At 37.8% G+C, this 21,806-nt stretch overlaps 1 protein-coding gene across 1 annotated transcript; it reads left to right on the top strand.

Moving 5' to 3' along the window:
* Positions 1-506: 506 nt before the first annotated feature.
* LOC109997656 (coiled-coil domain-containing protein 178) lies at positions 507-17,007 on the top strand. Its single transcript, XM_020652217.3, has 20 exons — positions 507-638; positions 941-1,011; positions 2,737-2,873; positions 2,964-3,022; positions 3,118-3,185; positions 3,557-3,760; positions 3,889-4,109; positions 4,889-5,031; positions 5,475-5,628; positions 5,723-5,818; positions 6,048-6,184; positions 6,309-6,492; positions 6,613-6,675; positions 7,038-7,166; positions 7,287-7,400; positions 7,593-7,738; positions 8,034-8,193; positions 10,817-10,966; positions 13,885-14,019; positions 16,331-17,007. The coding sequence occupies exons 2-20, from the start codon at positions 954-956 to the stop codon at positions 16,457-16,459; spliced, it is 2,487 nt and encodes an 828-aa protein (XP_020507873.2). The 5' UTR covers positions 507-638; positions 941-953; the 3' UTR covers positions 16,460-17,007.
* Positions 17,008-21,806: the final 4,799 nt, after the last annotated feature.

Genomic DNA, 21,806 nt, shown 5'->3' with positions numbered 1-21,806 from the left:
GGAAAGGTATCCTGTTGACTATTGGGTCATATATTTCAAGGATTTATGGATTATGCGAGTTTTTAAAACACCTGTAATGATGTAGCCTAACGCATAACTTGCATTTTAGCCAATGATAAATATTTATATTACATTTTGTTTGTACAATAACAAATAGGCTAGCTGTATATGAGTATAGGATGATGCAGCATGTTTACATTATAACATTGGCTTATTGTTATGCTTGTTTACAAACACCCGACAGAGGGCCGTAGGCTACTGTAATTGCATAAAATAATTAATCATATTAAACATTAGATACAGCCATGTTTGATTGTATTATACTATTCTACTTGTATTCTTATCTTATATATCAAATGTCTCAAACTTCCTATAAAGTAGTCGGGAAAACACCACTTAGGTGTTGCTAAACGAAAACACGAACCGTAATTGCCGCTCTTGAACATAACTCACTGTCTCCGCGCGCAGCCCCTTGTTGCTTAGCAACGTCCGCGGAAGATTGACAGCAGCGACTTGAGTTTACCCATTTGTAGAAAACTTTTATGAAAGGCGGGTTAGACCGACTGCGGCGCAGAAGAACAATGACAAACTTCAAGATAACCAACAGATAGCTGCCAGCCATTGTTGTGTTAATACAAGTAAGTTGATTGCAAGCCATTTTTTTGGCTTTCACTTTCTGCCATGACAACGGCCCCCACCTGCTCATTAATATATTATTAGCTAAGTTAATTAACAACATCCGGACGTGAGTGAAGGTTTCAGACGCAACTTTGACTCACTTGTTTGAAAAATTAAATGCACGTTTTAAAATTATGCTATCCATCGAAAATGTGTTAACAAAACATCGTTTTTACGATTGTATTTGTAAGTTATTGTGGAACCTGAAAGTTTAAACGACGGTAGAGATCAAGGAAGTGTTTATTTTATTTTATCCTCACAGACCAGTTTCAGTGATGCCAGACGTCGAACCGCTCAGATTCCCATCAAGGGAAGGGAGACCAAGTCAGCAAGGTGAGACGTTTTCAAGTCGATTTACTTCTTCCAAATAAAGATTTAATTAAATTATTTAAATGAACCACTCTTACTGTTGGCGCTGTGATGTATTTAGTCCCCGCTGGGACTCTGATGTACGGCAGGCTACACTGATGCTTCAGTTCAAATCCGATGGTTATACTCAGTTACTCACAACAAACACACACTCAATACCTATCTTTAAAATATTGAACAGACAATTGTGAGTGACGGTTCAGCATTCATTGTTCATCTTGACCACTTTATGTCTGAACATCATGACAAAATGTCACAAATCTCCACCTCTTTCCTGGTTCAGTAGGAATTTCTTACCTTCTGTTGTCAAGTCAGCACTTAAGCTGGACTACTCACCAGAAATTGCAATAAAGCAGGAAATACTTGTAAAAACAGTTTGATACATTAACTATTTAATAACAGTAAAATAATATCAAGTGAAGATGACTGGCTCTCAGTTTCATATGGCCAGGCTCTGTGACAATAATACACCCAGCCTTTATGATTTAGAGCTTATTCAGCCCACTGATGACATATTACCTTACCACCTTCCTACCCCACTTGGTTTTTTCACAGTGTATTATTCATCTAAACTGCTCAGCAACAGATGGCTTATATTTCGGGTCTGCCTGCAGTTTTTTCTTGGATGGTTCTTTTGGTCTGAGTCAGCTCAGTATTAAGCCATTCTACTGATTTATCTGACATCACAGTAGAATAACTGTTATCACAGGTGGTAAAGGTTTCCTAGTGTGAGGCAGATTGCAACCTAGCTTTTTCTTACTGATTTGAGTGCCCCTTTCTCCACCGGGGTCCATCAATTACCCCGAATATATGACGCTGTCTTTTTAAAAAGATGAAAGAGGGTACAACTAATGTCAACACAACCGGAGGACAGGTGGCTGACCACAGGCATGAATGAACATATGATACCAGTTCTTACAAATCGTACACCAATCATAAAATAGGGCACAAGGTCTAGAGTTTCAGTTCAACTTATTTTGATTTAAAGTTTTAAAGACTCTGTCTACTTTTTTCTAAAACAATAATTAAATTAAGCTTTTTAGTCAGGTAGGCACTGAATTGAAAGTAGCAGTCACATACTGTGTATGGATGATAGATATTAGACAGACAAGGTTTTGCTACCAAGATTAATTTGATTAATTAGACTTTATTATATTAACATTATAAATTCACCCAGGTTAGTTTTACTTGTGATTAAAAATGACTTTGTGCAATAGCATAGTCTGCAATATATAATATATTTAAGCAATGTTCATATGAAAGATTGTGATCTGCACCACTGCTGTTTTTTTACCTTTTGTCAGCCAGATGGCATCCTTTCACCACCAAGAATTACGCCCTTGATGTTTCTTTTGGTGGGGATGTTCAAGCGACTTGCCTTGCTCTTTCACTGATGGTTTCAGTATATTTCAGAATCTACAGGCAGAATCTAACAAAAAGTGAAGAATCACAAAAGCATCTTTCGCAGACAAACTGTTTTTTTTTGTCACAATCTTTCAAACTATAGTGTTCAAACTAAAGTCTGTTGTTTGCTGAGTTTTTCCAATGAGGGTAAATTCATCAGTGTGTAATTTCTTAAACATTTCAGGATTTAGTGCCATTATGCAAAGGAAATTGAGGAAGGAATTGGCTTTCATTGGTCCTCTGAAAGATTCATTACATAGTTCTCAATATTGTGTGTTTCCCAAGACCAAGCAGATCTTCAAGCCGTGTGCTCTGGCAGACATCGCACTTGTGCTTTGCTCAACAGTCCCTCACCGTATGTCAACAGTGTCATTTACCATATCCAGGAGCTGAAGATGACAGTGGAAAATTGGTGTCAGCAGGTAAAATCAAGGGATACGACTTTTGACATAAATGTATCACAGATCTCAAATATGAAACATTTATTTTGAATTATGTTTGCCCTATGTTAGTCTGGAAAAGATCAACCACAGGTCCACCAGGGCAAGAACCAATACAAAAAAACTTTAAGGTGATTTTTTTTCTTTTCACAATGTTCAACAAAATGTAATTGCAGTAAAACATCTGGAATTTGTTTTCCTTTTTTCTTGATAAATTTCAATCCAGAGATCCAGATACCGAATCAGCAATGTCTACAGAGTTGTTTGTTGAAGGCTTCGCAATCAGTGCAAGAGGTGAACACCTTTTGTTAAAAAATCACATATATTCATTTTTTAAATATTCTTGCTCAACTTGTTTCATGCAGTTGCAAAGCAAACAAATCCCTACTACACATGCTGATGAAAGATCAACATATAAGTGTCTAGTGTGCACAGAAGAGGCTAGTTAGTGGGACAATAATTGAGTCCCATGTTTCACTTTCCATAGATGATGTTTACATCCTATCTTCCACTAGTAGTGAACCATAGACCATGTTAAAATGTATTTGCATTTTAATTGTGCCAAAATAGCTTTGCAAAAACATTTCTTTGATTGTTTATGTAAGTAAAAGCGATGATACAGTAAATTACAATGAACCAATCCTGTGAAGTTTTTCATTTTCCAGAAAGTTGTCCATTATCGCCTCAATTGAAGAAAATAAATGATGTCCTCAGAGAGGTTGTGTATCTGATTGAGCGACTGGAAGCTGATAGGCAGTATGCAGAGGAAGCTCTTCGCAAAGAGAAGAGGAGAAAACGCTTTTTGGAGAACAAGGTGGACAGCATCTCACTGTGGAAGCAAAAAGAGCACTCTTTTGTAGTCCAAAAAGGTCAGTGCTCAAAAGGAGAGTCATCTTCTCCTCAAAGACGTATTTGAATCTTCAGAAGTTTTGTAAGGCTCTTGAAGTTCTAAAATACCTTTTTTTATTAATTAAATCTTTCTTGAATGTTTTTCTAGAGCATGAAGCTTGCATAAGAGACATCACTGAACTTAAGTGGCAGCTGAAAATGGAACGAGAGAAACTTTTTCAAGCCCAGGAGAAACTGTCTTACACTGAGGTATTGAACCAGCGATTACAGGAGGACATTAGTTTTGCTAAAAAACAACTTCCTATCGTGAAGGAAAACATGGAAGTTCAGAGAGGCATCATTCATGAAATCAACACTTCACAACCTGAGGTAACCTTGAATTCGATGTTTTCTGTTTCAAAGAGTCTATTGATGTTTATTATCTTGTACTTGGCACTTAGGTTTGCCTCTGTAGTCCGACACAGATAAGCGCTAAACCACATTCCTGTACATTTTGTACTCTAGATAGTTACCGTGATGACATAAGCACATTTGCTCTTTCTCTCCTGCACACTTGCTCTTCTCTACCTCTGTTTTTAATCCACAAGTAGCATGGCACCAGGGATTGCAATGTTTGTCGGTCTATTGGTCTAGTGTTCATCCAACACTTTGGTCCAGAGTAAAATCATTTTAACAATTGACTGAATTGCCGTGAAATTTGGTCCAGACTTTCACAGTCCCCAGAGGATGAATCCTAATAACTTTGTTTAATTCACTGACTTTTCATTTAGCTTTTCTCCTAGTTAATTTCTTCTGTTCAAGTCAAAATGCATCCAAATCTAATGACCCAATACAGCCTCAGTTGTACTTTGAGTTTTATGTCATCATAAAAATACAACATGAACTTGTGCTGTTACGAGTTATGTGTGAGGGACAGATTTGTCACTTGCAACAGGTCACCTTTGATTCCAGATGCCGCTTGTTGCTAACTGAAGCATAATTGAAACAATTGTTGTTAAGTGGCCTCCTGTAGGTATAGGATTCAGAATACCTCCTTTGACAGAGTATCGTTTGACATCAGTCACATCTTCTTTGTAAATATCAATTATTTTATAAAGCGCTTCACAAACTACATCAGTGGAAATCCTTTCACCTCCTTCTTTTGTTAGGCTGATGAAGTTTGCTCAAAAACACAAAGTGATCTCTTGCTGGTGAAGAAGGAGTTGAAAAAGATGAATCTGGAAGCCAACAATGAAAAGAGAGCACTAGATTATTCACTGCTGTCGATGAAGAATCAGCTTGCTAACAGATTGTGAGTATTTCTCCTATATGCACTAAAAATAAACAGGTTCAGCACCAAGGGAGTTCAACTGACAGAGGGGACATTTAGTATCGCTGGCTTTGACCTGAACTGTTGCGGCTTCTGTTCTTCATTTCTTTGGCTTCTCATCTGTTGTTAATGTTCTTTACAAACAAACCTTGAATGTGGGTTGAATACAGATCTCCTGATATATAAAAACAAAGCACTTTTCACAATGTTAATATTTGCATATCATTTTTATTTGATGCTGACAACACAAGCACCAGGTCAAGCTTGACAATGCTTCACGATGACTATATTTAATAAAACTCTCTTTAATCACTCTAGAATTTGAATACAAGGTGGTATGTGCAAAAAAAAAAAACAAATAGTTAAGCTTATCTAAAATTATAATTTCAGTTTAATTTTCACAGGTAATGTTGTTTTCTCTCCAGGGAAGATTTAAACTCGCTGAATGGGCTTGAGATGGGACTTTGTGCTGAAATAGTGGTTGCTGAAAAGAGGGTTGCTCTGACTGATGAAAAGTGTGCAGCCATCAAACAACGTATTCCTGAAATGATTGAGCTCGAGAAAACTGATAAAGACAAGGTTATTATATCTTATACATGTGATTTAAAATATATATCTTTTTAACAGTAACTTAAAGGTGGTCGTATCAATGTTTTCTTTCTTTTTTTAACAGATTTTGGAATTACAACTTCAAATTGAACAAGAAATGCAGAGGAATAAGAAATTAAAAGAGAAGCTAATATCCCTACAAGAACAGATTGAGAAAACGGTATGTCTTGTCACCGAAGTGTTAAACTGACTTTATAATGTTGCTGCTGCTTTTGGCTATTGAAGTGTGTCTAGATAGTTCATTGAGTAGTGCATTGCACATAACTGCTAGACTATGATTGGACTTTCACTGAAGCTATGCATGCTAATAATGTTTGAATTCATGGCACTGAAAGGTGTTTTGCGTGTGCATTCACGCAGTCACACACTATATGTTACGTTATCCACAGAGACTCAGTGGGGAAGCAGAGGTTTCCTGCATAGAAGAGCAGCTCCTTTCAAAACGTAACACCTTCACAGCTCTTTGTAAAGAAAACATGGAGGTTGAACAGGATGTAGAAGACTACAAGAGGAAACTTGCTGAGAGGTATCATGTCAGAGTCAATTTTCAAGGAACATAATAAGTTTCATATTTGGTATGAATATATACAGTAGTATTCATCTTATGTGGGTTGAATATCACATCTCTGTGTTTTGTTTTGTTTTTCAAGTGAGAAGGCAGTGAGGCAGATGCGTGAGGAGAGGAAGCAGATGCTCCAGAAAATCATTGACAATGACGAGCAGTGGGAAAAGGCCAAGGAGGAAGTGACCCAAGTTGTAGCCCAGCACAGTGTCACCCAGGCTAAACTGGAAGAGCAGGAGCAGCTCACCTTCATGGAAGAACAGCGGGCCAGGGTAAATGACAACATATGTACACGTTCTGTGTATACTGCATGGGTCACAGTCTGTAAGGAAAATGTGAGATGCCTGATGCTCCCTTCAGTGTTTTTTGAGTTCTCGTTTTATGCTCTGCAGAAAGAGATAGAAAACCTGAGGAAAGATCTGACAGGTCAGATGACTTCCCTGGAGCTACTGAAGGTAAATACACGAGACGTCTCTGTGTTTCACTGTGACTGACTTCATTTCATTCTGTTTGAATGGCAGAAAAAGGAGAGCAACAAAAACAGTTTAAATTCAGACCTATGGACCACTGTAATGTTGCAAAGTGTTTTTCCCCTTTTGTTTAACTTTTTAATTGTATAAGGGTATTCCTATGTTTCAATTCATAAAGAGATGAATAATTAAGAATAATCATACGTTTTCGTAAGGTACTCTCAATGCATGGCTGTATTCAATTTCATGATTTGAACATTCCCACTTCAGTTGTATTACACTTTTTTTAACCCCTGGACGTGTTGGAAAGAAACAATATATTTAGCTTTTATTTACTTTTGCATCAGAGCCAGTGTTCAAATTTAAATGAAGAATTGAATCGACAACAAAGGAGATCAGCGATAACAAACAAAAAGCTTCAAAAAGATTTGGATGATGCTTCCTCAGCAACAAAGACTCTGGAAACAAAGATTAAGGTACCAGTAACATTTTGTAAAAATATGAAAGATAATTAAAAAATTAAAAAAAAAAAAAAAATTAAAAAATATATAAAATAAATTTTAATGACATTTTTTTGTAATCTTTTGTTTATGTAGAAAATTAAGAAATTGACAGAAACGTTTGAAAGGATTGCGTGTGAACACAGGAAAATACTATTCAGCCTTGACAAGGAAAGGAAACTCAAATGTGACCAACTGAAATCTGCCCAGGTAAGAAAAGAAAACTCAAAGGTTGAGTGAAGTAACTCTGTGTGTTAGAGGACAGTCGTGAAGTCAGGTTTGTGTTACATTCAGCAAGGCACAACTATAGAACAAAAACATCCATTGTTAAAAGCACTTTAAACTTCAAATGTTGTTCCATTGGATTTCTTTTCAACACAAATGCTGCTATTTTTTTCACAGGATTTACAAACTGCTACTATAAAGAGATATGACAATACCCTGAACAGGATCAGTGACCTTACGAAGAAGTGCAAAGAATACCAAGATGCTTCAGATAAGATGGAAAAAATAGTTGAAGGCATGCCAGAAGTCATAGCAGAACTTCAGTAAGTTAGTTATAGATAAGGAACACCCAATATTACAGCGCATGAAAAGGAAAGGGATATCATTATCGCAGAATATTTAACCTTTCCCTGGAATAAATAATCTAAAAAATTTGACCTTTTTAAACTATTTCTTCAGTCTTATATTTGAAAAACATTTGAAATGTAGAGTATAACTAACATAACTTACATGTAAGTCTTGGTTTGAGTATGAATTTCATGCATCATGTACATCTTTCTTACTTCAAAAATTAAAATATAATTATATAAAATATATGTGTTTGATTTCTCCCTGCAGAAGTGTTTTTGATGTGGTGGAATTCAAAAACAAATCAGCTGCTCTCATAATGAGCACTTTGCAGTCTGATATTAATAACTGCCAACAACGAACACAGCGATCCATAGAGACACACTCGGCTCATGTTACAGCAAGGAAACAAGAAAGGGAGGATTCCAAGGTAACATAATGTTATTCAGTATAACTCTTGTTGTTTGAAATACTTTCAGACATGCTGCAAAAAAAAAAAAAAAAAAAACATCTCATTGTTTATATGTGTGTGGATTAGTGTCAGCACATTGCTTGTCACAATACTTCCCTTAAGATGCAGAGAAAAGAGCTGCGTGCAATTAAAATTACAAGCCATGGTCAATCTTGTTTAAGTGCTTTTCCCACAAATGACAACTCACTGTTGTTGTAGTCTTTTTGTCTGGACGAATTTGATGATGCGTGTCATGGTGAGATGCAGTGCACATTCTGTTACCTGTAGGCCAACATTTTACATAGCAATTACACTGTAAGCACACAGTTCAGAATATCAAATAAGCATTTAATGTCTTCATTTTTTTATAACAATCTCAGAAATATGCTCTTGTAAAAGCATGAGCCTACTGTGCACAAAATGGCATGTATTTGAACCCTCTTTTGTAAGAGAAACCCCTATTTATTGTAAGGTTTTCATCTGCAGGATTATCAGCCCCAGCCAGAGCCTCTTTGCTGATGGGGGTTTCACATGGCTTATCTAATGTGAAATCGCCATGTGGTATATAGTTTCATTAAACGGTGATCAAGAATGCATTAGTTCAAAACAAGAAAAGGCAATGGAGCTTAAGCCGCCATGCATCCAAGTGCAGCAACTTTAAAGAAGTTGTTGGCGTGAGACAATTTAAGAATTAGAAGTCTTCCTCATAGACACAACTCCCATTAGCCAGATAAAAGTTATTCATGCAAAGAAGGGTTTAGTCTTTTCACTCGACGGAATAAGATGATATAACAACAATACTCCTCACCAAATAAAAAGATCACAGAGAGTGAAGTTGTGAGGAAATTGGTCACTTTAATTGTTGCGACCAATACATAGCACGCATAATGTCTGCATTAGCATAACATAATAAGCACAGTGTGCATTCAGAGATCACAGTGCATGAAGCAGAATGTTAGACACTTCCAAATAATCTTATAGAAGAGATTTCTTCTAAAAATGCCGACCTAATACTATACTTTCATGAGCTCCTGTGAGCTGCAGCTCCTCTTTTATATTAGGGACTTATACTGGCCAATATAAAAATCTAGTCATAACGTGTATGAGGCTGTATGGAGAAAAGCCTACACTTATTCTCAAATATATGAACACAGGGTGTATCAAGTTAAAAAAGGTTGACATGTTTCATCTGAGGCGTTCTCTATTCAACCCGTACATACCTTAAAAGTATTTCATCTTTCACACATGCACCTGTTTTTTTTATTCATTTGATCAGTGCCTGTCGTATGGTGAGCACAAAGTAAACAATGCAAACTGCCGACGCTATCAGTTTCTTATGGGCAATGAAGTGTAATTTGTTCCATTTACACTTCACAACAGCATCAGATGGGCTTTGTCAGTGCTGCATGGAGTAATTAAACCTGAAATCAATAGCAGGCATTTGTCATGTTTACAGCCCCTCTTTCTGCTGGGTTAAACTCATCACTTTAGTGCTGTTCTGTTTTACTGCAGAGACACACTTCATTATGTCTGCAGGTAGAGTTGAGATATTCACCAGCCACATATCCAGCACTCGGGAAACACTGTTCAGATAAAAAGAGGACATGCAGAGAGACACATATTCAATTTGATTTATTTGCTTGATTCCCCAGGAAAAGTGTCCAGTGTTGTATGCCTACTATTTATTTTATGTTCATTTACAGTACCTATACAGAAAGGACATATTGTTATGTACACACCGTAGAGTAGTGATACGACTGAAGTGTCTTCTCACTGGTCTATGTGGTGTTTTTATTAAGTATGTAAATATCTGTGTATTGACTGTCCAGTTCTCTTCACTATGAAAATCTTTAGGCGGGTATCTCTACATGATTGATTGTGAGTCATGAAAACATTGATGCGATCATTCAATGTGTATTTTAAATCTGTACTGTACTTGATGCTGCGTCAGCTGTTCTTCCTTTTGCCAGTGAGGCTTTGGTCTGCAAACATTGGTAAATTTGCCATCCAACTAATGCTGATTGCTCTAATTGTAAAGTTCACATTTTTGATTTAGAGGTTGAAATCATTTTTAAACTTGCTCAGTATATCTGTGACAGCAAGGCATACACTAATCAGATACACCAGATCGGTGTCAGGGCCCATGCTAACTCTATTAATCCAATGGGGAATTGGCCATGAAGTGATTGATCTACATTGAATACTGTTTGTTACCTTTGTCAGTTACGTTAAATAAGTTACATAAGATGATCAGCTTTGTTTAACTAGCAAAACAGGGATCACTGACCTCATGTTACCTGACATATTGATTTGACTGAAATTGGCAAAGCAAGATTTACTAAAGATTTATTTTGAGGAAAAAAGAAAATCGATATGATTGATTGGTCAGGTGTTCCAAAAAGGGTTATTAGAATAAAGACTGTGAGGAAAAGAAAAAAGCTGCATCAGTGCATCACCAGTAAGGGGACGATGTACGATCAAAGTAATAACAATATTGGTCTTCAGCCGACCTCTTGCGGATTTTGTCTTGATGGTTATTTTACAGCTACTGTAAACATAATATTTTCCTTTAATGAAACTATCTGCTCTTGTGTATGTACAGGAAGCCCTAATAAATGCACTGAAGGAGAACAAACAGCTGGCAAGCGAGTATGAAAGTCTTAAGAAGATCCTCATGGAGGCCAAACAGGAAGCTGTGTTCGCACTCAGCGAGAAAAACCATGCACATAAATCAGTTCATTATTTCATACAGGTACAGTTCTTATAACCTTTTGTCACATATTATTATATTTATTACATGACTATCATCACGCTCTCCCTTTTCTATGAAGTTTTATGACATATAGTAGATCATGTCCTCTGCTATCTTATGTTGTCTTTCCTCATGTTCTATCACTAGATGCACTAGAAAGCTCCTCCTTATGTGTTCAGTCTTTTAAATAAGGTTTTAGTTTTGCAAGGCAGTGAGGAGGTTACTGCAGCAATCCAATAATGATGAGATAACTTGAGTGGAGGAGGATGATGGATGTGACATCATGTAATGATAGCTATGTGGTTTTGCCACCAAGGGGAGTCAAGAGGGAGGTTGATGGTACATGTAAATACTATACCGACTATATTTTCTTGATTATAGTTTTTTTTTTTTTTTTTTAAAGATGGTCAGAGGTGAATCGTTTTATTAGCGACAGTGTTACAAACATGCCTCTGCTCAAGACAGCTCACACACCATTTGTTAGGGATCAGCAGAAAACACAGGTTAGAATCAGACAACGCATGTGCTTTCAGTTCTAAAATATCAGCAGAGATCTCGATTAGTTGAGGCAGACAACACAGCAGCATTTTAATGTTTAATCTGTATAGTTTTTGACACTATTTAACTGGAAAAGAATTACACATGACAGGCATAACACCAGGAAGAAGCCACACTGCTCCTGCAATAAAAAAAAAGCATATTATTTGTTCCAAAAAATGACTAATACCTTTACTTGAGCAATTCCTCATCTAACTGCATGAATGTTATCAAGTGAAAAATGCATGCAAAAATAAAATCCTGTGGACAGGATTTTCCACGCTCATGATCAAAGCCTGATTTTCTTTTACTCTGGATTCAGCCTTCACCATTTTTGTTTGTTTCAACTCTACACTCTTACAACAGCAGCCTCTCGGCTAGTGTCTTATGCCTGAATTTAGTTGTTGTTTTTTTTAACAAGCTTATGATCAAACATGTTTCTGAAATGTAGGCCTTTTATATTTAATCTGATTTAAACAGGAACGCTGAATCCCTCTTCTTTCATGTTTCAAATTTATCATTATCTTTAGAATGTTTGCATTTAATGTCCTAGTTACTATACATGTGTCACAATGTGATTGCTCATAGTTTCTAACTAGAGGCAACAAGGTAAAGACATTGAACATTGACAGGATCATGTGAGAGATCATAACATAAGTGCATGTTTATGAGACGCCTCACACCAGTCATTTGTGTGTACAAAGCCTATAATTTATTTAATTAGATTCCACTGAGGGACACAATGAGAACCATCTCTTAAGTATCCTTATATAGAAATATAATCCTGACAGCAGGCATTCATGCTATATAGTTTAAGTGACAGGTTTAATAGAACCCTTATTATGCTTTCATAACAACCACTACACAAATGCCTTAAATATAAAACTGGAATGAAGTACAAAAAGATTATTCTATCACAAACACATTTACTTGCATCCTGTTTTTTTTTTAAATCTGAACAAATCGAATCAAAAACATGGAAACCCGAAACATCTAATAACTATCATCCAGCAACCAACTGCATACGTTGTACTTTGTATACGAAGTATTCATTAATATGTGGCAGAAAATCAATAAAATACTTAAAAAAAAACATGTCCATAAATATTCTGATAGATCAGTAATAATAATTTATTTAAGATTTTATTATAAAATAAACACACATTCTATGTTTTTCTAGACTAGTACTTTTTGTGAACTTGAGTACTCCTATGCTCGGACTGATTTTAGTGTATTATTTGTGACTTCTTTTCTCCAGAACATCATTAACATTTCCTACAGAGTTTGGAGATCATCAGGCACAAACCTGTGCTAGTTTTAAGTCTTTTATCATTCTCTTCTCTTCTTTTAAATGGGTCATTGCTTAAATATGTGAACATTGCAGCTTTAAAATACTTTTTTCTTCAACTAAACAGTTTCCTCTAGTGAAGTGATGCTTATTTTATTGTAAACACATGCTTCTTATGTTTGTTGTTTTTAATAATTCAGTGAAGACACAATATTTAATATCAGAGAAGTATATCTTCTTTTAAAATAGAGATGCAGTAATGTTTTTAACACCGGATATTTCAACATTAAAACTCAACAAGTAGAAATATATTCAAATATGTACATCTCTCTTCTGAAAATGAAAAACAAAATTAATTGGCATCTGATTGCACTCGCCTCTTGTAAAAAAGCCTCTATATTCTACTGTACATGAAAGCATTGCCTTGTTTATGTGGAGGCTTTCAGCTCTTAGTTTTAACAGGGTACACCATAAAGAGCATTCTTGTTATTGTCTTTCCTTCAGGAGCTGATGACTGAGCTAATTCGCTTTAGTTTTCAATGCACTGGGGAACACATTGCCAAGCAATGATAAGCTTTGTAGGAAGAGTAGAGAGATGGAGGGGGGAAGAAAAGCAATGGCATCTATCAGAATTTAAACCTCTTTGCTTGAAACTGTGTTCAAATAATAAAGCAAGCAGCATGTCTTTCCAAGAGACTAGGAATAATTTCTGGTTTCAGTGGGGGGTTCATGACTCTGTGTGTATGTGTAAAATATGTCTTGAGGGGATTGGTATAAAGTTAAACTGGGTGAAGTAGAAATATTTTACTCATCAGCTTTGCAGTCACAGAGTTTGCCTCGGCTAGAACAAAACTGCTGAAGCATTTAGAGAAAATTAACCCCCCATCCTGGCAGCCAGATGTGACTGGATTCTGATGAGTGCACACGAGTGGGCAGAGAAACCAAGAGACTGTGAAATTCCTGTCAGGCCCGTGTACTGCAGAATGGGCTATTGACTGCTTTCTCTATTCCCCTCCATCATTCTTCTTGAACACTGCCATTAATTTCCTCTCCTGCCTTACCAATTCCTTTTCTCTGCCTTCTCTCCCTCTAGCTCTCTTTGTTGCAGAAGAGGATGCACAAAGCTTTGGTGAAATACTTCAAACAACGCAGCCTCTACGACCAGGCTGAACTGGACCGGTGCCAGGCTCTTTCTCAAGAGACCGACCAGAAAATAAAAACAGCCCAGGTATTTGTACAAATAAATGTAAAACATGGGGAAACTTCACAACTGTCCCCATCCGTTTAAATGGTAAATCCTTTATACAACTTTTATCCCAGTCTAGGTATTCTACCGGATGAAAGCGTATTCTTTTCCATACTACAGTAACTCCATGTTATGCTTGGCATTGTTTGAGCCTCACCCGGCTAGTCGGTTGCCTTGTGTCTTCTTTGCCAAGCAAGGGCAGCCAGGCAAACACCCACCAAGGCTTTGTGCCTCACTGCTATGGCGAAGTTAAAGACACCACTCTTACATTACAGTCTATACATTCACTCATCAGATCACAGACTCGTGTGATGGATGATGTGTCTGCTACAGTGCCGATGCAATGACTCCATGTCTGAGGCTAGCTCTGCCTCTCTAGATAACTCTTTACACTCTATACACAACACCCTGTGCCTGCTTACATTGCATCAACATTTGAACCTGTTTAGCAGGGGCATTTGTGACTTTTACAGCTGTTTCAGAGTGAGGTTATCAGTCACATGGAAGATATCCTTGTTACAGACTTTTCTTTATGAGCACAGTAACCCGCTGTCTGTCTTGCAGAAGAGTAGCAGCATGTTCTGCAAGGTTGAGAAGTAAGGATCTTCATTTAGAGGATAATCGGTGTCTAATCTGTGCTGTGATGTGAGATGAGGTCAAAGCGGACAGAGAGACAGTGATGAATCTTTATGAAATATCCTGTCCAGCATTAGCGCAGAGCCAGGTGGCATGCAACCATGCTATGAACCACTTTCTCACTATTTTTTACTTGTTTTTTTCATACACTACATAAGTGTTTGTCAGTCGCAGTCTGTGCTTCTGTATACAACACCTATTTTGTTATTGTTGGTAAATGTTTTGTCTTCCAAAAGCTAATTAATCCTAATCACAGGTAATGTAAAATATGCTCAGATTAGATTAGATCTTTTTTCCACAGGAGAACTGAGTGAAAATACTATACTATTAAGTGGTTTCCTTCGCAGTTCCTCCTCCTCTGACTGCTGACATGTTTTTTTCTGATGGGTCTGCTTCAGACATTACAGGGAGCAGCCATGTCTCACTGGCCCATCCTGAAAAGGCCCCAGCAGATCACAGCTCAAGGCAGGGAGGAGTAGGGCACAGGGGGAGGAGCTATCAGAGAGCCGCAGAGTGTGAAGGACAAAAGAGCTGGTGTATTCAAGCGCACCACACCGTCACCCGTCACAGCTCAGCACAGGGTCCATCAGAGCAAGCAGCACTCACTTTAAACAGGCTCCTCGTGAACAGTCCAGCTCAGGGTCTCTCCTCCAAAAAGTACACATGTCGAAAAACCTTTTTTAAAAAAAGGAAAAAAATTACCTACAAATGTATGCAGTGTCGCGATCCACAAAAAAAATTGTAATAACAGTATGCAGATAATGATAGTGTTGTGGGTATTTCATTAATGAAGCAGTTTACACACATACTACAATGATAAGCAGCACATCTTAAACAGATTCTCACAACTGTTAAAGCTTTAGAGGAGAGAACAGAAGATATCACAACAGATAACTGATACCAGCTGTAAATGGAGTTTTACCAGGCTGGATCCAGATGAGGCCTATAGTAATCCATCATGTCCACTTAACCTCACAAGCAGAACATACGAGAGGTCAGGTTAGCGCTTTCACGGCTATGGCGTGCTTGATTCAGAAGTAAAAAGGCATCTTTCTCAAAAGTAGCTCGAGGGGGAGGAAGACTGGGGAACCCTAGGGTGGGTGAGTGGGTGGATAGGAGTGGGTGGCGGTGGGAGTGGGGGGCGGCGGGCTGTCATCCTGTTACACTCCTGCCAGAACTGGCAGTTCAGCTTTGTGTTCTGCAGTTTACACTAGGGATGGCATAATTGACAATGGCTAACAGCGGAGAGCAGTGCAGAGCCTTGTTGAATGGCCAGTAATGATTGGAGCAGACGCCCACTGCCCCAGTCCCAGGGGAAAGTAATCCAAGATCCTGTTGCTGATATAATTGTTAGTCAGAGAATTTCTGCATGGCTAGGCCGGTTCAGATTCCCAAGCTGGTTGACAGTGCCAGGCAGTTTAATAGAAAAACTGGATGCTGAGGTTTTTAAAACAGAAGAGCACTGAACCTGGACGCGGTTCACCAGGAGCCTCTTGTTCTCCTTCTTCACAAAAATAAGAACAAGATGGTAACTTTACTCTCACACTTTCAGATCCACCACCAGCTGTGTGTAGGATGCACAAGTTTGTATAACTGCATTTTTGCAAAAGCAGCATTTTCTTAATTAGCTGTTATTATTTGTGCCTTTTTCAAACAGGATGGGTTGTCGGAAGATATTCATCTCATCTGTGCATTCCTGCAAACCTTGACGGATGACTCTACTACCACTGATGAAGCTGGGGTGAACAAACAAGCCCGTCCAGATGCCGCTGGATTGAATGAGTAGATGCCTTCAGTTCAAACAGCAGAGTAATTGGACATTCACCTGTACCAGACAACTTACTTACCCTAGCACGCTTCACTATTCCCCCCTCTTTACTTGCAGCAAATCCATAACAATGAAACAGGTGACTTTCATGCTGCTGTCAGGACTGATCTAATTTTAGCTGGGTGAATGATTGCAATTGGCTTTGCCTCATCAGATAATTAATCTATGTCACCATTAATTGGAAAAGAGAATAATTACAGGCAGTGTTGACAGAAATTCTACGCTTCTCCAGATTCCAAGATCTAATTACAACTAGTGAAACCCTGTGACCTTAACTAGCACTTAGTACACCTTGGCCACCTTGACCATGCCCATGTTAAGACCACTGTGTCATGAAAGACCCTGTTTTTCTTACCCCCCCTCCCCTCCGCACTCCTTTCACTCGCCTCACTCTGTGAAAGCTGTCTCCCTCAATCACTTTTCAATATTCAATCTTAATTTTGTGGAAGTTTAGCATTTTCAATGAGCTGGAGATGAATGATTAATGAATAAATTTAAATGCTTCATTTTGTCCATGGATCATTAGTTAAGTCCTTTGTGGGAAGGACCTGAGAAAGGAGTGAAATTATTGAGACATTAGCCTGAAGCAATCCAGGGGTAAATAGTGTGCACAAAAGGATGTTGTGTGTGCACTATCCACTGGCTTTCTAAAGAACCCTGGGGAAACTGTTTTCAATTTGGAATCTTAACTGAATCACATTTAGTACTTGTAGAAAATTGATTTTTGTTTCATCATGTTTCAACAATGTCATACTAATGGTAGACACTAATGCCTGTTCCATATAGACTTTCTCAGTGAACTCAAAAGATTTCTGGATAAAAAATATATTAATATAATTTTAATCAGACTTGTTACATATTTTAATATACATGAAAGAACAGACAAGTCAATTATGTTTCTTTAGTTTTTGTTTTGTTTGCAAATAGTTTTGATTTTTTTGTGTCTTGCAATTCTCATTATTTCAGATGGATGCTTTGAGGCTGCTCCATAGAAATAGATGTTCCTCTCCTTCTTTCGGTGTGGTTGATGAAGATGCTGTTGTTTGTCAATACACCAGATGCATCACCTACACATGGAGACAGAAGGGGGCAGTGTAAACGCAACAAACTAAAAAAGACATTATGGTCCAGTCTAGTACCTTAAACTTGGCCATAGTATATTATCTTAAATACAGACATTTTAATGTTAAGCCAATTTGCGTATTAGAAGTAATTCTGGTCTAAAAAAAAAAAAAAATTCAAAGTTTTATAGTCTTGTCTCCCAAAAACATACATTTTCAAAGTTTTATTAAGGCTATTCTTTGGTAGCTTTCAACTCTATAAACCATATCATAATTTACATTTAAAAACATGCTAATGGAAACAACACATTACTTTATACTGACTACATGCAAAGCCAAGGTGCCTCCCCGATAAATGTATCTCCTGTCTTTGCATCTAATTTGTCCCCTAAGAATATGAAAGTGAGACATGGATAGATGTCAAAACATTTATCAACAGATAGGCATCAATGTGTATACACCTAGATGCTGCTTCACTAAAGAGGATGGACTGTGAAAATACTAATGGGGTCACTTGAAAGCTGAGATGTATTTTCTTCTATGTTAGATATTAGTTTCAGTATGATGAGGATTCAATTCACAGCACAAGTCTTATTGTCGGGTTATATTTTGTGATACATCTAAGCTACTTAAGAAAATTTTTTTGTTGTACTTTGGATAAAGGCAGATTTTTTCAAGAGACATGTTGGTAAAATCTGATTTACAGGCAGCATGATTCTCAATTTCCGCCTGGCGCCACCATGCAGACGATGGGTCCGTTTCGTTTGGATTCACTTCAGCGGTTACTTCTGATCGTTGACGTGAAGCCAAGTGAATCAGAGCAGCGTTCTGTATTCTGAAGCTAAACAAAATTCTGTTTTGAGATCTTTTTAAAAAAAAAAACAGGAAAATGGAGGTGTCCTCTCAAGCTGTCCTGTCTTTGTTCAGAAGAAAGTGGAGAGTTGAGCCATGGAGCTGATGGAGTCAAGGAAAGAATGTGAGTGGAGAGAGGTGCTACTGTGTCTAAAATATCAATGAGGGAGATGCTGCCAAGTTTTGGAGAACACAGGAGGGAACAGGTCCACTGTTAACAAAGAGTTGACCAGACTGCTCTGCCTCAGTGTAACTTTTATTATCTGTAACATTATACAAAAGATGTGATTTAATTTGAACTAAAATCTTTAGTTCTTTAGTAGAGTGTTTGTTTTGTTCATTCACCTCAGTATACACACACAAACACACACACACTGCAGAAGGCTATTAGGGAGTGTGTTCCTTTAAAGTTTAGGTGACCACATCATCTGTCATTCAGTCATACTATACAGCTTAACAATACACTGGAACGCCGAGTGTTTGCCCAGGTGAGTCCTTAATGTGGAACTCTGCCGAAAACATGCCAAACAAACTCATCAGTATAACAATACGTGTTCCTTGTGTTTCCACACTCGTTTGATTTCAAAGATATTTATCTTAACAGGATAATAATTTGTGAAAGTCTCTGACATTTGTGGCTAGCTAGCATGATAATAAATCCATGGCTTGGAACATTTTTTAGTTAATTAGAGTCAATCAATCCAAACTTTGCTCACTTACCGGTGTGAAACCGGAGTATAATGAGCAGAAATCAGCATGGTGATTGGAAAACACAAATTACAGCTGTTAAAGAGAAACTCATCCACTTTTCTTCTGTTGATGCCAGTGCCTGCTGCGAGGATTTAAAATTAGCATGGCATTCCTTTAATGGATGTTTGGGGGAATGTGCTCCCCTATAATTAAAAAACCTGTTAATATCCGTGCAGGCTAAAATAAGAGGGGGCTAGTATGATAACATGACAACTCTTCAAATGGACATATTGGCCAGTTTACTGTTTAACCAAGAAAATGCATTTATTTTTACTTTATCATAGGACCCATTTTTTATTTCATTTTTATTGGGGGAAAACATACTGCTAAATAACCTAATAATGCCCACATATGGTAGATTGTATAACATATGATATATTAGCAAACCTGTTTTCCTGTTTATGCGTATTAGGAGAAAATGAAGTAAGAGTAGATAATGATGTGTGACCACATGAGCGAGGTGGTCAACACTGCCGCTTCAGTAAGATTATGTGGCTTATTAATAAACTGGTATGATATATACAGAAACTTCTTTGCTGTTTAAGGCTGTGTATACTGTATCTCTATAGTCAGGGCTACATTCATATTAGTCTTGACATATTCCGTGCACCTTACATTCATGGAGTAATGATGTGAGTAATAACCTGGTGATGTTAACAGCACCCTACTATAAGACCTTTATCTATGCTTGGATATGACCCAGCTGCTTGTGGTCATAATGTATATGACCTCACTGCTGCTGGATGAAATTTCCCCTAAAGAGCTCTTGGAAAGAGAGAGCTTATGTTGTTGAGCTCATGTCGTCGTGGCTGCTAACAGCAGCTTGCCATTGTATTAATTATTGTCAGGGAATCCAAGGGGTGTAGATAATACAGAATGCACTGGTTGGTCCCATTTGTTTCACTTGTCAGTGGAGTGAATAATTGGGAGTGCTGACCATATTAGACACAGAGAATTTCTAAAACATACGACTCAAACTGTTGCAACACAAAAGTATGGCAGGCAAATTAAAAAGCTTAATGTCTGAGAATTTCGAATCAGTATGGAATAATTTGCTGGCTTCCCTTTGCCAAAGGAATTCACTGAAGTTTAACTTTGACAACAGTAATTCTGATTCACAGTGAAACATGCAGTTTAGGATATTATACCAAACTAGAAGAAAAAAAGATTACATACTCAACATCATAGTTCTGTTCAACATAAAAGTTAAAAGTTACATTGCTTCTCAGGTGAGTGTCAGATATTTTGCACCCCAGCATCCTTCTCTCAAGGCTTGAGAACATTGATACAGTTTTAGTAGAGGGGGTTTGCTAATACAATGGGGCTCATCTTGCAATTCTCCCAAGGAATAACTATCAGTCCTGCTACAGCAGCTTCAGCGTCCCTAGGTGACCGCGCCACTGAGCCCGTGCTCGCTCCATCGCACCCCACTCCACGCCTGCTGCCACCCTGAAGGTAGATGCATCACGCTGGGGAGACTGCGCAACAGCAGCCCCCTCTCCCTCCAGCCCTTAAACCTCCTCCCCGGCACCATGGCCTCCTGCGGCCCCTACACATCTCTAGGTATCCACTACAGCCCTGGTCCCTTCTGCCCAGACTCTCCCTCAGGTGAGTCTCCTCAACATCTCCATGTCTTCCTCCCACCTGTACTGCACAACTGGCATCCTTTTGTCATTTGAGAAATGCCACACACACACACACGCTCCTGTGCTCACTCTAAAGGGGACACCGCCTGTTCTTTTCTGATCACCTCCCGGCTGCTGGCTGACTCTCTGAGCCGTGTCTGTGGTGGCTACACCATGTGTGGGGATCTAGGGGTTTAAAACAGCAGGTCTCCCATACTCCCTGAATGGCAAATATAAGTGTTTCCAATTTTATTACACAGTGGACGTTTCATGAATCATCTCTGACTAACTTTCAACTATGATGACATGCGCTAATTAGGGAATCAGACTTGATATAAAATAAATAAATATTTAGTTAGGCAAACATGTCACTAATTTTGTCATTTTCAAAATGTTATGACATAAACCAAAGCTGTTTGTCTTAAAGTGGCCCCCTCTCCTAAGCTTTATATTAAATCATTTGTTCCTTTAATAAGTAAGCTTCTTTCAAGAGGTCACAAACTGCTTCAGTCAGTGCCCCTAACAGAGAAACTTCAAGTTTCCCCGTACTCAAATTGAAACTCCTAATCAAGGCTACTCAAAATACTGTTTGTTTATAGAGTGTTTCCAGTCATATCACATAATATTACACAAACCTGTTAACTCTTAAAAGATCATATAAAACATAAGAAACATGTTGAAAGAAAGGATCTCTGACATATAGTTAACTGGGATTGAGAGGGGGTCTTTAATTTTAAACATACAGGCTAAAAGCTTTATAATTTGGTATTTATTGTTACCTGCAGTGAGCTTTAATTAATCTGCAGCATGTTATGTTTCAACCTTTTACTATTTTTTTAATCAGACAAAAACCTTTAAATCATAACAATTTCAATAAGACATAAATTACAACTTTAACTTTATAGGTTGCCATACCACAGCACACTTAGTTAACAAAATATTTTACAAACAAGATGATATCACCCTCTCCATGATATTAATATGATATGTTCTCTGATCTGTAAACAGCTGGTTATC

This window comes from Labrus bergylta, chromosome 4 (genome assembly GCF_963930695.1).
Source record: "Labrus bergylta chromosome 4, fLabBer1.1, whole genome shotgun sequence".
Taxonomy (NCBI): Eukaryota; Metazoa; Chordata; class Actinopteri; order Labriformes; family Labridae; genus Labrus; species Labrus bergylta.
Note: the sequence above shows the minus strand (reverse complement) of the source record. Positions and strands in the feature narration are given on the sequence as shown.

Bases quoted from the DNA above. Each gene is read 5' to 3' on its own strand.
- LOC109997656 (XM_020652217.3), top strand. From the start codon at position 954: ATGCCAGACGTCGAACCGCTCAGATTCCCATCAAGGGAAGGGAGACCA. The intron at 3,761-3,888 runs GTCAGTGCTCAA...ATGTTTTTCTAG, and splicing joins CTCTTTTGTAGTCCAAAAAG to AGCATGAAGCTTGCATAAGA. The intron at 6,676-7,037 runs GTAAATACACGA...CTTTTGCATCAG, and splicing joins CTTCCCTGGAGCTACTGAAG to AGCCAGTGTTCAAATTTAAA.